General features: G+C 39.8%; 1 protein-coding gene across 2 annotated transcripts in view; it reads left to right on the top strand.

Annotated features, from left to right (window-relative positions):
* The first annotated feature begins 252 nt into the window (after window positions 1-252).
* LOC141800056 (uncharacterized) overlaps window positions 253-15,217 on the top strand; it is a 28,760-nt gene continuing 13,795 nt past the window's right edge. For both annotated transcript variants that reach the window (XM_074682515.1, XM_074682514.1), the window contains exons 1-6: window positions 253-361; window positions 2,105-2,167; window positions 2,258-3,413; window positions 3,521-3,773; window positions 4,220-4,540; window positions 4,696-4,879. In XM_074682515.1, the coding sequence (XP_074538616.1) occupies window positions 2,128-2,167; window positions 2,258-3,413; window positions 3,521-3,773; window positions 4,220-4,540; window positions 4,696-4,879 (1,954 nt within the window). In that variant the 5' untranslated portion in view covers window positions 253-361; window positions 2,105-2,127. The remainder of the gene's footprint in view (window positions 362-2,104; window positions 2,168-2,257; window positions 3,414-3,520; window positions 3,774-4,219; window positions 4,541-4,695; window positions 4,880-15,217) is intronic.

The raw sequence follows: 15,217 nt of genomic DNA, 5'->3' as shown, positions 1-15,217 counted from the left end.
ATATTTAACTCTGATTTATTCTCCTAACAAAAATAATAATAATAATAATAATAATAATAATAATAATAATAATAATAATAATAATAATAATAATAATAATAATAGTAATAATTTTAAAAAATAATGACACACCAAAGAATAACACATATAGTTAACCGAGATGCCAAGATGAACCTATGGTTTATTTGTACGTTTATAATAAGGAACAAAACTATTAGCAAGCGTAAAGCTAGGTGCTTTCCGCCTGTAAGAAACTCTCGCGAGAGTACCTTATCAGCAAGCCAGAGAAAATGGACGTCCGTGCTAGATAGCATCCCAGCTATGTGAACTCAGTAACTGGAAACTTGTCATTTTATTTAAGGTATGAGAAAAAGCTTTGGTAGTGTCTTATATTAACAAACAAGTAGCATTCACCATTTCTCCGGTGTAGTTTGAGACGACTAGCTTTGCCTCGTACGCATTTATTTAGCATCTGGTTGAACAGCTAACGGGTAGCCTAATTAGCTGCAAAGAACAATGTCGCCAGCTGAATAACTTTTCTTTCCTCCACCAACGAAATAACTGGTTAGTGGTCTTGAGTGTTGCATGAATACAGCGTCTCTTATGTTTTATAGCTGTTAGGGGTTTGCAAGGGAACTCAGGGAGGGCATGTCGCCGTGTGCTATCGAGTGTAGAGAGCAACTATTGAACGTCTTGGACTAGTTAGCCTCATGTTGATGAGGCCTTGTTTTCGCGGACCTCTTGCAGAATAAATTTCTTACACCTCTGGGTAATGACACTATACATAGTTCCCATAAATCACTGAAAATAAACACAATACAACGTGTGGTGTCATTGTTTAACCTTCCAGTAACACTGGTAATAATAACAACCTCAATGGGGAGTGGAACAAGTGGACTAAATCACGTGTGTCTGGACTTACAGATAAACTCTCTCTTGCAAACTTATTTTGGCTGACTTCATCTGTAGATCACATTTCTCAGTCACTTGGATTCAAAATGGGGCTGAGAACCTCACAGACTGTGGTCAACATGGAAGCATTAAGAAGAAGCTGATTTGTTTGGATGCCCATGATGCAAGTTACTACTCCAACCTAAACTTTCAGAAAGCAGACTTGATTGGATTATATTTTGACGCAGTGTTTGTTGACCTTGTTACTTCAAGGCTGGTAAACTTTGGTCTGAAGGGAGAGACATTCATGCAGTTCCAGCAGTGAAATACAAAGATGGATCAATGCGTTCAGACTGATTACACCAATTAATAACTAAAACATACAGTGGCTGGACGATGTCAGACGATTTGTGAAAGCAACAACACAAATGCAAAAGCCGCAACACAATGGAAGTACAGCAGTAAAGAGATCATTTATCTTACAGACACGGATTAGTTGTGAAAGTTTGTTAACCATTTTCTTTTTTAACTTCAGCTATGAAAAAGATAGCTATAATGCCAGCGTTATGACATGATTAATTCATAGAGCTTAATATAAAACAATGCATTATCTGTAAATATAGAATTTTAAGTTCTATCAGAGATATCAAAAGGTGAGGCCCCAGTGAGGCTATACTAATCATAGCTGAAGTTAAAAAGAAAGTCATTTAATTACTTTAACAACGTTGTGGTGTTTGCATTTGTGTTGTCACTTTTGCATTCCTGTAGTGGCTTTTGCAAATCGTCTGACACCCACCAGCCACCGTACTAACACTCCAAGAAACAGCACAACTGGTGAGGATTAAGACATGCATCAGTTTCTCCTCTTTTATATCCACACAGAACTTCCACCCATTCGATATTTTATTATTTTTCTGCTCTGATTTTTCAAATTTGATAGTGATTAGATGTAAATACTTAAGTTATTCAGCCATTTTTGACGGGCTTGACTTCCTACTACTCTGTAATGTTGCTCTTTTTAACCACATATCTGTGTCTAAATGCAGAGTTTCCATCACGTGGTTGTTAGATCATTTGTTGGCTGAATGTTTTAGAGCTCTGCTCTGGTTGTAATAGACTGGTACTTATAGGGGACGTTTACACAACAACGGTTTTAGGGTGAAAAGCAAAAGTTTTGTTGCGTTTCAACAAATAGATTTCTTTGTGTTGACAGGCTGGACACTCATCAAAGTCAGTATGGATCAGATGGAAAATAACGATGCTGCTGATAAATCAGGTACAAGAAGGCTTATGTTTATAAGTTGCTTAAATGAGCTGAGGAATTCCCTTTGATTTCAATAACCCTGATGATTCTGTCTTTCTATAGAAGAGCAGCAGAACCAGTCAGAAGGGGCAGAGTCAAGTATAAAGCCGGCCTTGTCTCAAATCAGAAAGTCCTGGGGCTTCAGGCGGACGACAATCGCTAAAAGGGAGTTCATGGAAGAAGTTGGAGAACTTAGCCACAGTCCTCCGCCCGTCCGCAGGGGCAAAGGTCGCAAATCGAACCAGACACCTCAGGCCCCCAAAGAAACCCACAGTATTCAGAGAGCTTCTCGTACAGCTAAGAGTGTCATCGATGAGCTGGAGTGGTCTGCACCCTCCTCACCTGCGTCAGAGGACAGCAAGCCGGCCTCAGAGACATCAGCAGGAGGAAACCTCGACCCCAGCTTATGGCAAGATTATGGATCTGCCTTTCATACTGCCTTCTCACTGCTCGGAGGAGGGGAGGACTTGTCGTTGGATATGTCAGAGTCGCATGCTATCCCTGACATTTTGGGGCCAAGTGATGTCATCGAGCCCACTCCTCCACAGGATACAGAAACTGATGTGGCTAATAACTCAGACTCTTCAGACGAAATGGAGATTTCGCAGCCAGTTGCTCCTGAAGCTGTGGCAGAAGAGGAAATGGATGATGTGGTGTTAATCTCTAGTCAAGAAGAAGACAGCAATGAAATGACTCTAATACACATAAATGAGCAGATGACAGGCAAAAGCAGGCAGGTGAACACCGGCGCTAGAGGGGGGAAAGGTGGAAGAGGAAAGGCGAGAGGAAGGGGAAGAGGCAGAGGAAGAGGGAAAGGAAGAGGAAGAGGAAAGGGCAGAGGAAGGGGCAGGGGAGTAGAGTCAACCATTGCAGACCAGGAGGATGATGAGGTGGTGTTTGTTAGTCAGTCCGAACAACATCTGCAAGAGGAGGAAAGACTGAATGACTCACACAGCCTCTCTGAAATCGAAAGATCACCTGTTCACTTCAACATCAGTCCTGCTCAGCAGTCGAGCTCAGACTGCATAATCATAGACACAGATTTAGACCACATTACTGATGTAACTCCTGGCCAATATGATGATGCACCAGAGAAGGATAAGGAAGAAGAGAAAAAGAAAAACGATGAAAATGTTAGAGAGCATTCAGGCGAATCAGACTCTGGTGGTCATGACTCAGATACTCTGTGCTGCATCTGTCGGCAAAAACAGGACAAAAGGTAAGTTTCATTTCTGGTAACAAGACCCCTTGGGTTTCAGAGGTTTGCATACCTCAGCCATCTGTCAGTTTCACTAGGTGTTAACTGTTGTTCATTTACTGTTTCAGGTTTATGATCCGTTGCGACAGTTGCCAGGATTGGTTTCATGACGATTGTGTTGGCATCACTGCGACGGAGGGCCAGCAGATGAAGAAGGAAGGGCAAGAGTTCATCTGCCCTCACTGCACTACACAGAGGCAGAGCCAACTCCAGCCTGAGCCTCAACTGCACCTTCAGCCGGACCCTGACCTCAGCATTCCTGAGTGCTTGAGACCATCTGGTGAAGAAGGAGAAGGGAACAAAGAGCCACCAGCCCCTCAGGTCAGAAGTGGAATTTTACTGTTTGTGCTGGCTGCTGTTTTTCAACACTAACTGTCATCACTTCTGTCTGAGAATAAAAAAATGTGATGTCTTTACATTAGGCCTACATAGTGTAAGAAAAACTGTGCGCCTTAAAATGAAGGAATATTTCAATTATGCGGCATTTTTGTGTGCATATAAGCTACAACTTTTAGTGTGTGCACCTTTTTACTTCTCATTTTTATTTACTCAAAATAATAATCACCACCATTTCAGACTATTTGTATGAGGGTAGCCAAATTAAGCCTCCTCTGATCGGCCAAATGCAAATCCTTGTTTGTGCTCACATTACAGTGTTGATGAAACTGTGATTTATTGGGCTGCCTTACTTCCCTGTGTGACAATAGCATCTATCATGTTATGCCAGGAGTCTGGTCTTTGTGTCTGAGGTACAAGTATGGTTTCAGGAGGCTGTGGTGGAGGAGGAGAAGCAGGAAGAGGAGGAGAACGGGAAGGGGGAGGCAGCTCTCCTGGTGACGCCAGAGCCAGAGCCAGAGCCAGTACCTGAACCTGAACCTGAGGCTGATATGGAGACCGACAGCTCTCTTTCTCTGTGCATTGGACCTGGTTGCTTGAAACCAGCCCTTCAGGACTCAGTGTACTGTGGCACTGACTGCATCCTTCAGCATGCCGCATTCACTATGAAGACTCTTTCTGGCCCCAAGGTGCCTAAATCTAAAGGTCGGGGAAGGGGAAAAGCTGCTGCTGCCGCCAGACCTGCTGTCAAGGTAACTCATTTCAACATAGCCGCCAAGTCATTCAGATATTGCCAAGCAGTATGATTTCCTGTAGGATCTTTTCTACATATCCTGTTTGTGCCTAAAAAAGTAGAAAACAACTCTGCACTGTGAACTATCTTAAGTGACAACTGTTTTCATCACAGGGTCAGCGGTCTGGTAGGATGTCAAAGAGATTAGCAGGAAAAGCTGCTGAAAATGAAGGTGAAGAGGAGGAGGTGAAGGTGAAGGAAGATGTTGGAGGGGACGCTGCGTCTTCTTTAAGCTGCAACCCAAGTCCCTCAGAAGTTCAGACCTCCTCCATACCGTCATCTAAGTTTTGCACAGCGTGTATGTACCACTCGCCACTCGCACACATTCAGATCACACAGCAGTTTGCACAACATGCACACGGTTCCTCTTTGACAGGGTTCTCTCTTTGTAACCTGCCACTATGTTACACAATCATACAAACGCGTACACACCTGAACACATTCAGGCTCTTTTTCTGAGATGACTGACAAGTAGCAGTGCTCAGCAGGGGGTAAGTATGATCACTTTTAGTCATTTTTGGTTCCAATGTCCAGAATGTGCTTTAATGGTCATCATGTACACACACTCAACATACACACTCATTTAAACCAGTCTCGCAACCGGAAATGTAAAACCCACCGCTGCTGCGTGTGAAATGGTTCCACACGAAGAAGCAGGGTGTTATATCTTGTTATGAGTGAAATACTCCTCCAATGGTCGTCTGTGACCTTATAAAGGTCAAAAGGTTCACCAGATAAATGCATCAGACACATTTGATACAGAACATGACAATCATTCTCTAAGAAGAGAAACGAGAGCTGGAGAGGCCTCTCCCCTCAGTGCTGTTTTCGGCAGTGCTTCAGTCTGGAACACGTTCTGTGCTGTGGATAAGCTCATAAGCTCAAACTCATGAGAAAGTGACAAATACAAGTAGTTATATTTAAATATCGTACAAGAACCTGACGTGAACATGAAGTATACAGTATGTTTTTACAAGCTGAGCAAAAACAAACACGAAGACGCTCACAGAAAACCAGCTAAACCTAGCATCCTTAATCTAATTATAATCATAAGAAACTGCAAAATAGTTTAATTTCTGGTGTAAACAGTTGTGCAGAGGTTAGTGCTGTCACTTCACACCTAAAGGTTTCCTGGTTTGAATCTGTGGGGAGCTTTCAGTGTGGTGTCTATAGTGTCCCCTCTTGCATGAGTGAATTTCCTCCAACATTTCAAGGAGCTGCTCGTCATGTTAATTGGTGACCCACAGGGATGAGTGCAAGTTGAGTGAGTCACTACATGCTGACTCTGGGACTGACTGGTGATTGATCCTACGCGTACTGATGTTTCCTAATGATTGGCTCAAGCTTCCTGTGACCCCAATAGGGCAAGTGTTACAGATAGGTAGATAGATGGAGTTTGGTTTAGGCTGCAGAACATCTACTGTATATTACCTCAGGGGGCTTTGATGATTGCTGGAAGGGTTGACACTATGACATGCGCCTCTCTTCTATTTATAACCATAAATCGTGCTGAGTCTGATCTTGAAGGTTGGGATCTTGATTCGAAAGATCAAACTGTGGTGGATCCTATAAAGTCCTTTGATTGGAAAACATTTGAAAGGACCCATTAGAAAAGTTTTAAACATAGAAAGTTATTGATCGGGCTCACAGAGTTAATGTAAACAGTGATATTGTTTTTTATCCTTTTGGAAGAAATATATGCTTTTAGATCCACCAGCGTTAGCCTCGCACTGATGCAATTACACACTTGCAGTACTGTTACAATTTGACATGTGAGAAATCATCCATGGCACTTAGCATTTCATGCACACTGAAACGGCCCAGACATAAAACTTTTTAATACTTCAGACCTCAATATTCATGCACCTTCATATCACAGCAGCAACAAAACCAGTTGGAATCTTCTACTTTTTGTTTTTCTGCTTTTTTGTGCAAGCTGCTCAAAATGTTTTGTAGATTCATCTAAATCTGCACTTAGTGCATGAAATATACATCTCTCTCATACGCACACACACACACACACACATGCACATGCACATGCACATACACATACGCATACACACATTGGATTTTTATATGTATAACTGTTCTTGGTTCTTGCGTTGTCAGCAGTCCTTCCTTAAGCCACAGTGCCCTGGAAAAACTTGTACATCACACATCCCTGTATGCTGCAACTTCACCACCTAAAACCACACATCAACATAGCATTCAGCATTAAGCATGAATGAGGAATTAAATGTTGTATGATGCAAGTGTTGTGTGGAAGCTTCGAAAAGGAGTGCCCCTGTAGCTCCACGATAGACCCCCTTTATTTGGACCCTATGAAGAAGGAAAGCAGTAGGAACTTGAGATAAAAAGGGGGATGGGGTGAGGGGTGTACCAAGCGAGAGCAAACAGGACGTTCTGGGTTAGGGGTGTTTATACCAGATGGAGTGAGGTTGAGGTGTGGTTCTGCTCCTGAAACTCTGCTAAAAGCTCCACATAAAGAGTCCTATTCCCCAGCACACACAGACACTCTTGGACCAGTCATTGCACAGGCACAACAGCATCAGCCTGGGTAGCTTTCTGAAAGGCAAAAGACTGAGCAGCTGGTTTGGAGGTGGTGGAGGAGTTGATCTTGTGCTGCAGCTGGAGACACACTGGAGACCAGAGGATTCATCCATACTGATGTTTAAGTGAGTTTCCACCCTGAGAACAGCAAACGGCATGCAGAACATTTGTCAGCACATTACCAAGACGAGGATTTTGAAGTGTCAGCTGGCCACCTTCAGAAAAACGCTCCATTTCTCCAGACCCCAGAGGAATGACTCACCCATCTGCAAGTGAAGATGGTTCACAGTCCCCACACAAGCATAAAAACTCTCAAGATGGAGCCTCTCAGCACCTATATGTGTAGTGATTTTAAATAATCATTTCAGTCCATATCAAGCCACATTTAGTCCCAGGTACAAAATGACTATGAAAACATCCATGTTCCTAATACTCCTAACCTCAACAACTCCTATTTGCCCACACTCTTCATGCACCATTTTCCCTTTGAATTTAAAGCACAGTTGCAGTTGCTGCAAACAAACTCTTTTTTCATTGGTGTCCGTGTGATCACTGACCTGGGGTCAGCATCTATACATTTGGTCCATTGGTCCACTTTCACAGAATGTCAGATTTAAAAAAAAAAACTTACCTAATGTCCACAAATAAACTTGACAGACAAAAGAAAGAAATATTTTACATCAAACCCAATGCAATTGGAAAGCTTTTTGAGTAATTTCACAGTTAATATAGAATAAAACACAGATTCTACATTACTGATAATGTTATTATATTAACAAGAGTAGGTATTTTTTCTCCCATTAACCCCTGCCAATACCATACCATACCATGTTTTCATAACACTTTTCATATGCTGTTTAAAGCCAAAGTTTAGCTTGACCACCAGAAGATTAATGCAAAGGTTCTCATACATTTTTTATTGTGGTAGGAAAAAGAAAAGCCTTTAAAATTAAGTGTTTATCAGCGAAGCAATGCCTGCAACAAACGAGGGTTTTAGTGAAAATGGGGCAAAGTTTAAGTACTCTGATTCTACATAAAAATATACTAACTGAAAAATACTATGAATGAAACTCTATCTCTAGGACAAAAGCAAGACTGACCGTGACTGTCAAAGTTTCACCTTTTTCATACCAGGGCAGTAGCAGAAATTTCAGATATCAAAACCCGACCGATGCTTGATGTGTTTTGAATTGAGTAGAAGTTATTGATTTGTTTCATATAATTTTTGTTTGTTGGCATTAAAAGTAAGGATGGGTACCTTTCACATTTGAAACGATAGGGTACCGATGCCCAGTACCTGGCAATCAGTACCAGTACTCAAGGTACCGATTTTTGGTACTTTTTTGTGTTTATGTGGTAAAAACCATAAATTTGTTGAATAATAAAAAACATATATATATTTTAATTTAACACATTTATTTCTCAGTTTATAAACTTGCAATGCTGTGTTAATGTCCAACATAGAAAATCGCCCACTCTTCCACTCCCTCACAGTCACCTTTGGTTTTACGTGAGTCTGTACCCAGCACTGTCACTGGTACTGTCACTGGCTCCTAGAAAAGTACCTTATTCGGTACCCATCCCTAATAAAAGTAAATACAGGATGCCCATAAGATCTCCTGAAAATAAAAATTAAAAAAAAGAATGAATTACAAAAGCAAATGAACAAATACGTGGGAGTTGTTACAAAATAACGAGTAGATATTGATATTTTGTGTGAACTATTTGAATAGGACTACTCATTTTGTTGGAGAATGCTGAAAGGCTTGTCTTACACACAATGTTTTCCTCAGACGTTCTTGGGTGTCCACTTCCCCTTTGTCCTTAATCATATGGAGTTGTTAGAAAGCTAATAACTATTAACTTCATAACTTTTCAAAATACAATTTTGTTAGAATAAACAAATACTACTTTGAGTTGTTTCTGCATCATGTCAGCATTCTACCCCTTGAGCCTCGGCACATTCAGTTTTGATGAAGCTGCCTTCCCCTGCACTTGACCTGTTGTGTTGTAGGCATCTCACAGGTTCACACCTGGGTTTGGGTGAAGAAATGAACCAGATTCATGACATCACTAGAACTTGATCAGTCTGTTCACTGAAGTGCACAAACTGAATCTCAGTGGCATTGCTAAGATGTTAACACTGGTTCTTCAAAGATAATTGACAGCTGTCTGTTGAAATCATTGAAAAAGATGAGAGGAGCACCAATCTAAGTTCCTACTTTGTCTGTCGTGACATCTGCAACTAACATCAAGAAAGATTTAATGAAAAACCCAGCCAACAATAAACAACAGCCTAAACTTGGAATTGAAATTGAACTTTGGTTTGATTGCAGAAGATGGTCCATACCATGAGCGGTCTTATTCTGTTTGGAGCTTGTACTTTGGTTTACCTGATTTCACACACTCAGTTCTTTGATGGAAACTTTCCTCAGAGTGGACAGAGCAACGGTTTTTCACCATCTTATTTTTAATTTTGCTTTCAGTGGGTAGGGCATTGGAAAAATACAACCTGCTTCTAGCAGCTTTCTTTATTATTCAATTGTTAATTTGTTTTTCACCATTTTTTGAAATATATTTTCTCAGTGACATCAATATCTCCTCTTGAAGAGAGATCAGTGCACATTCAATTCACTTTTACCCAACCATGTATACAACACACGGATTCTTTTTAATTAGTCTTGTCTTAGTTTCTTAGCAGGTGCGTAAGTGTTCTTTAAGTCAGTCTACAACCCTTTTGGCTTTTGTTGAATACAAAACAACCTCAAGAGGCGTTGCGCCATTTCTGACAATTTTGTCAAAAACCCAGCGATCATGGAATTAAGCAACTTCACATTGCGCAAACTACCGGGTTCTCTGACCTCTAGTTGTTTCACATGCATTTAAAAGCCAGATGTTATTTTGTCGTTGCTTTTTAGATGGGAAACTTCATCCAGGAGTAAAACCAAAAAACGTGTTTTTTTTTTTTTTTTGTGTGTGTGTGTGTGTGTGTGTGTGTGTGTGTGTGTGTGTGTGTGGAGCTTTTTATTGAAGTATTTGCAACTTTAATTAACAGTGACCTTACTGTTGGACCTTAATAACAATGGGGGTTATGTCAGGGATGGGGAAAAGCATTATTTCCATGGGGCGCCTCAAGCATAGTCTACCTCAAGCTGCATCCCTTTTATAAATGGAAGCCAGCCACCCCAAGTTTAACTCTGTATAGCAAGACAAGCAAAATGACTCTTGTTATGTCTATCTTTCTCTCTTGATAAAGACTAAGAAAAACTCTGAGGACTTTAGCCTACATTCACATAAACAGGAATTTCTCTCATTTTTATTCTGACCATTCTTAAACACAATCCTGTCAAAACCTAAGGTGTTTCTGAATAATCCTCTGTCCACACACAGAAGAAGTTGAAAATGCCTGCATACACATGCCAGGCCACTAGGTGGTGAGAATATAAATTCAATCTGTCACATCAAACACCAGTTACTCGAGTGATTGGTAATTGCAAAAAGCATCCTTTAGATTGTTTACACTGCGGTGAATTTATGACTATCAGGCAGAACAGTGTTCTTCAAAACATTTATGAAACACAACAGTACTCCAAGGGTGAGAACAAACTTGTTGCACACCATCATGTTCAACTATGCTATAATTTCCCCAAACTTTTTGTTTACGCTGTCTCCATGAAAACTAAAAAACAGAGTGGAAGGTAATATTAAAAATCACTGTTTTCATGTGAGGCCAAAATAGAGTGGAAAAAGTGTTTAAAGCATCAACAAATGAGTTGGCAGGGCCTTGGATTTCTCCAACAAATGGGAGAACGTATTCTGCTGAACGTATTACTGACTTTTTTTTCAACAGATTTCAAATACTGGTTTGGTCCTGTGACGTAATAATGAGCCTCTGTGAAGTATTTTGATGGTTACTGTGAGGAGATCCACCTGTAAACATTACACCAATAGTTTATACAATTATCTGTTAGTTATTGTCTTAATTAACAAAAAATTGAAAACATGTTAAATTATGAGAACATTCTGGAAAACATTAATCAGTATTTCTCAAAGAGCAAGATGATGGATCAATAGAGAAGCAGGTTAACCTGAAAATCCTCACATGATGAAATTCTACCCTAAAATCTCCAAAAAGAGTCAATCTTAAAATAGATATTTAATTAGTTACTTTTGCAGTTTAATTGCATTTCTTCTAGATTAAATAATCCCTCTCTCAGTGTTGATTGTAGTCCGCTGTAGAATGTATCATTTGACTCTGATTTGTTCAGCCTGAGAACTGTGTGACCTACATAGTGTCGCTGTCACAAGCAAACCTTGTGATTTCTGTCAAATTTTGTTCTCTTTTAAATCCTTTTTTTTCAGTCTGAGATCATAGCACGCTGTGCATCAGTGGATACATGTTTGCATTTGTTGCATCAGATTTGTGAAATGAGCTGAGAAAGTTCAATATGTGGGAAACACAGCTTTTTTTTAAACTGACATACTGCTTAAGGTGTCAGGTTTCAGCAAGGTTTTTTAATTTTCGTTGTGTTTGTTTTTTGTTTCTTACTCATTTAAGATCTGACACTTTTTTCATTACCAAATGCCCCCAGACCTGAGAGTTCCCTGGCTTTGTTTGAGATGAACTGGGTCAATATCATAACGTTTATTTGTAATACACAAGCACCCCCTAGTGGCCATTCCTTCAAAGTGCAATCAGAGTGTTCACTCTTTGGATTCACTCAGTTGATTTTCAAGTCTTGTAAATGCAGTTTTTAAATTATATTTGTCCTCAGTCTATTTTTTTCATTGTTCACATAACAGAGTTGACTTAATTTCACTTCAGATAGGCTTTTCTGGCTTTTAGCTGAGAATCCTCCTGCACTGTCATTTCAAATGTGCAAATTAATAATGCATTGATTAACTGTTTCTCACACAAAAGCTACTTGATCAGCATATAAAATTCTGATCAAAGTGAAATTGAAGGAGTTAGTTCAAAATTTAACTTCTTTATCCACTGTCAGGGATCTTAACATACATTAAATACATTTCTATGTTTTGGTTTAATCAACGTGTATTGCAAAGAAAGCACAATAAAAGACTTTTGGTGATTTAGTGATGTGAAGCTTCCCCATCACTGGGAACCGAAAAAAAGACAGAGTCAGAGCAGGATCCCTGGAGACACTCTGGTAAAGCCAGCAGGTGGTTGATGGAAACTTGGCTGAATCTCTGGAGGAAATGGGGCTGGTGGGGCACTGTTGGTTGCACAGTAGTTGTTCTGAATGACAGAATCACTGAAATATTTGGAGGAAAGTATTCTAGGAGCAAGTGGCTGCAAAACAAACATTCAAGTCATTTGTAGAGGGAGAAGGATGAATGAGAACTCATCACAAATCAATGCACAAGAAATTGACAGACAGCATTTAAGAAGGTTTAAGAAAGAAGGTTTAGTTTGATTTTTGCTTTGATCTTACTCAACACAGTTTTGCTTTTGGCAACAGAGATTTTCCTTGCGCTTACACTGACATGGTTTGAAAGAGTGCATGATAGTTTGAATGATACAGTTACATCCCTTTTCTCTTCAATTTTACACACACACACACACACACACGCACACTCACTAGCATGAAATAACAGAAATAAAGTTTCTCATTCTTTGTCTCCTTAAAACAGAAAGTGATATCTTCCTTCCTGCTTCTCTCTCTTTGTTCAACTTTCGATTTATTATTTCTCTCTCTTCCTTTACATGAAATTCGTTTCTCTCACTGCTTCCTATTTTGAAACCTATTTAAATGTCCCTTTTGGATTCTCACCAAAGTACCACAACCCCTGATGTTTTTCAGGCATCTCCAGTCACAGTGTTTCACACTGGTTTTGGGGCAGGTGTAAAGAAAATAAAAGTACAACAGCTGTATGCCATGAGGCACCACTCCACACAAAAATGTGGAAAAAATGTTAAACAAAATCTCCCTTTATCAGCTTTTTGAAGACCTTCACTCTTCTGTCTTCCCATTGTGTTTTACAAACACACTGATGATACGTTGATCAAATTAACTGAGCTCACTTGAATAAAATATACATTTTCTGAAGTATTCAACTATACCCACAAACCTTTCTTGAGAACCGAACATAAAAAGCAAGGCTACAGTGCCAATAAGGTGCCTTATCATGTTTGACCTCCCTCATTGAGGGGCACTTCCATGAAAACAGATTCAAGAAAGGGCCTTTCCTGTTGTTTAATTTATTATGTAGAGCACCCACAAGGGCTTTTTGTTTGTTTTACAAATAGAGGGTAATAATAATGTGCCCCTTTGCTCTTGCCCAAATCACGCGTTCTTGCTCTGGCATGGTTTGATATGTAGATATGGTTTGGATTTGCCAATGGTCAGTGAGTTCACTATATCTCTCAAAGTGAGATTATACATGAGATTCAGTTATTTAAAAAAAATGCTCAAAATTAGTAATTTAACGCCTGCATCTACAAAATAAGAAGGCTATTTGGCAATATTTTCAGTCATTTGAAATGACGTGACATGTACAAGATTAGAGTAATGACATCTTGATAGATGAAACGTGTAGAATTTTGACATCATCAAAGTTTTTTTCATGGTTTTCTTACTCAAATATTTGAAAGTTTGTTTTCTTAATTTTATGTAATGTAGAATCAATATATGAAGGCTGTACATGCGCATACTTCCCATCGCCACCACCACCAGTACAAAATTTTATGCTTAATCCATATCAACTCTGTGTCCTCTATATGGAATGTGCTGGTCTGTGTGTGTGTCTGGGAACACGTTGGGGCGGAACTTTATGGCGAGCCAAGGAGCACGAGGCTATAAAGCTTTTAAGTCAGTTAAACAAAAAGAAAAAAAAAAACAATAAGGTATCGACCGGTATTATGAGAGAGGTAACTACAAATTACTTCTGCTGTGATCTGGCGCTATATGGCAAATAAAACTGACTTGACTTCCAGGTCAGGGTGGTAAGAGGGGGTTAAGATAAGATCAGATCAGATAAGATTAACTTTACTGTCCCCAGAGGAAACTTGTCATTGACATCAGTGCAGTGCTGCTCACAGTCAATCCATCATTCATTTATCATTGATACCAATTTACAATGACATGCCTGTTGTAAAATAAATAACCGAATAAAAGCTGTGTTCACTTTAGCATGCCAGTGACACAACACGTCAATGAACTTAAAATAAACCAAGGTAGTTAAAAATCGATGTCATTAAAATTAAGGCAAGAAAAAGACAGCCCCCCTAGCTTGTACACTAGAGCATTCTGTTACGTTACTGCAGATTGTTGAGTAAAGTGATAGGAGGAGGAAGGAAGGAGATTTTGAAGCAAATACTTTTAACTCTGTTAGCCCTGAACCGTCTTTCAAACCACTGCAGTCAGACATAGAGGTGCATCTCAGTCAATTAAAATATTGTAAAAAAGGGGGAGCTGAACTGCCAAAAAGAAAAAGACTTGGACTTGGACAGACTTTATTGTAATTCTGTATGCAGTAGGTGTATAAAAGGTCAGAAGAGCACAGGCTAAGCTGTTTTGAAAAATTGCTGGAATATGCATTTTGCGCATTTGGACCTTAATGAGGTTTTGAGTAGAGCTACAATATGCAAAAGCAAGAAGGGGGAGTGCGACAAAAAAAAATTTGGAACTTGTAATAAAAAAAGAGAGGAATAGTTTGTTTATCACCCAATCAAAAGTTTAAGACCACAGGCTACTAAAGCCAAAATCTGCTCAAAATTTTAATTTTCTGTTAGGCATTCACACGGTCATGCCCTCCTGATGGCTAAAGCTAAGAAGCTGTCTCTTCTTGAACAGGTCGGAATCATGGAGTTGTATAAAGCAAGGCCTCTCGCGAGGTTGGACACAGTAAGACAGTCATTCTACATTTTTTGAAAGATCCTGAGCATTATGGAACAAAAAAGTCAAATGGTAGACCCCAAAAAAATTACACCTGCGCTAAGCTGGAGAATCTGATTGGCTGTCCGTCAAGACACAGGGCGGCCCTTACTGGTGCTGACTGCAGCACAATAACCATCAGACGGCATGTGCAGGAAAAGGGTTTCAAAAACCAATAAAACAAATTCAAA

The sequence above is a fragment of the Halichoeres trimaculatus genome, unplaced genomic scaffold (genome assembly GCF_033239565.1).
Source record: "Halichoeres trimaculatus isolate MK-OKI-2021-1 unplaced genomic scaffold, fHalTri1.1 fHalTri1_scaffold_11, whole genome shotgun sequence".
Classification (NCBI taxonomy): Eukaryota; Metazoa; Chordata; class Actinopteri; order Labriformes; family Labridae; genus Halichoeres; species Halichoeres trimaculatus.
The sequence above is the reverse complement of the archived record's forward strand: the minus strand, read 5'-3'. Positions and strand labels throughout refer to the sequence as shown.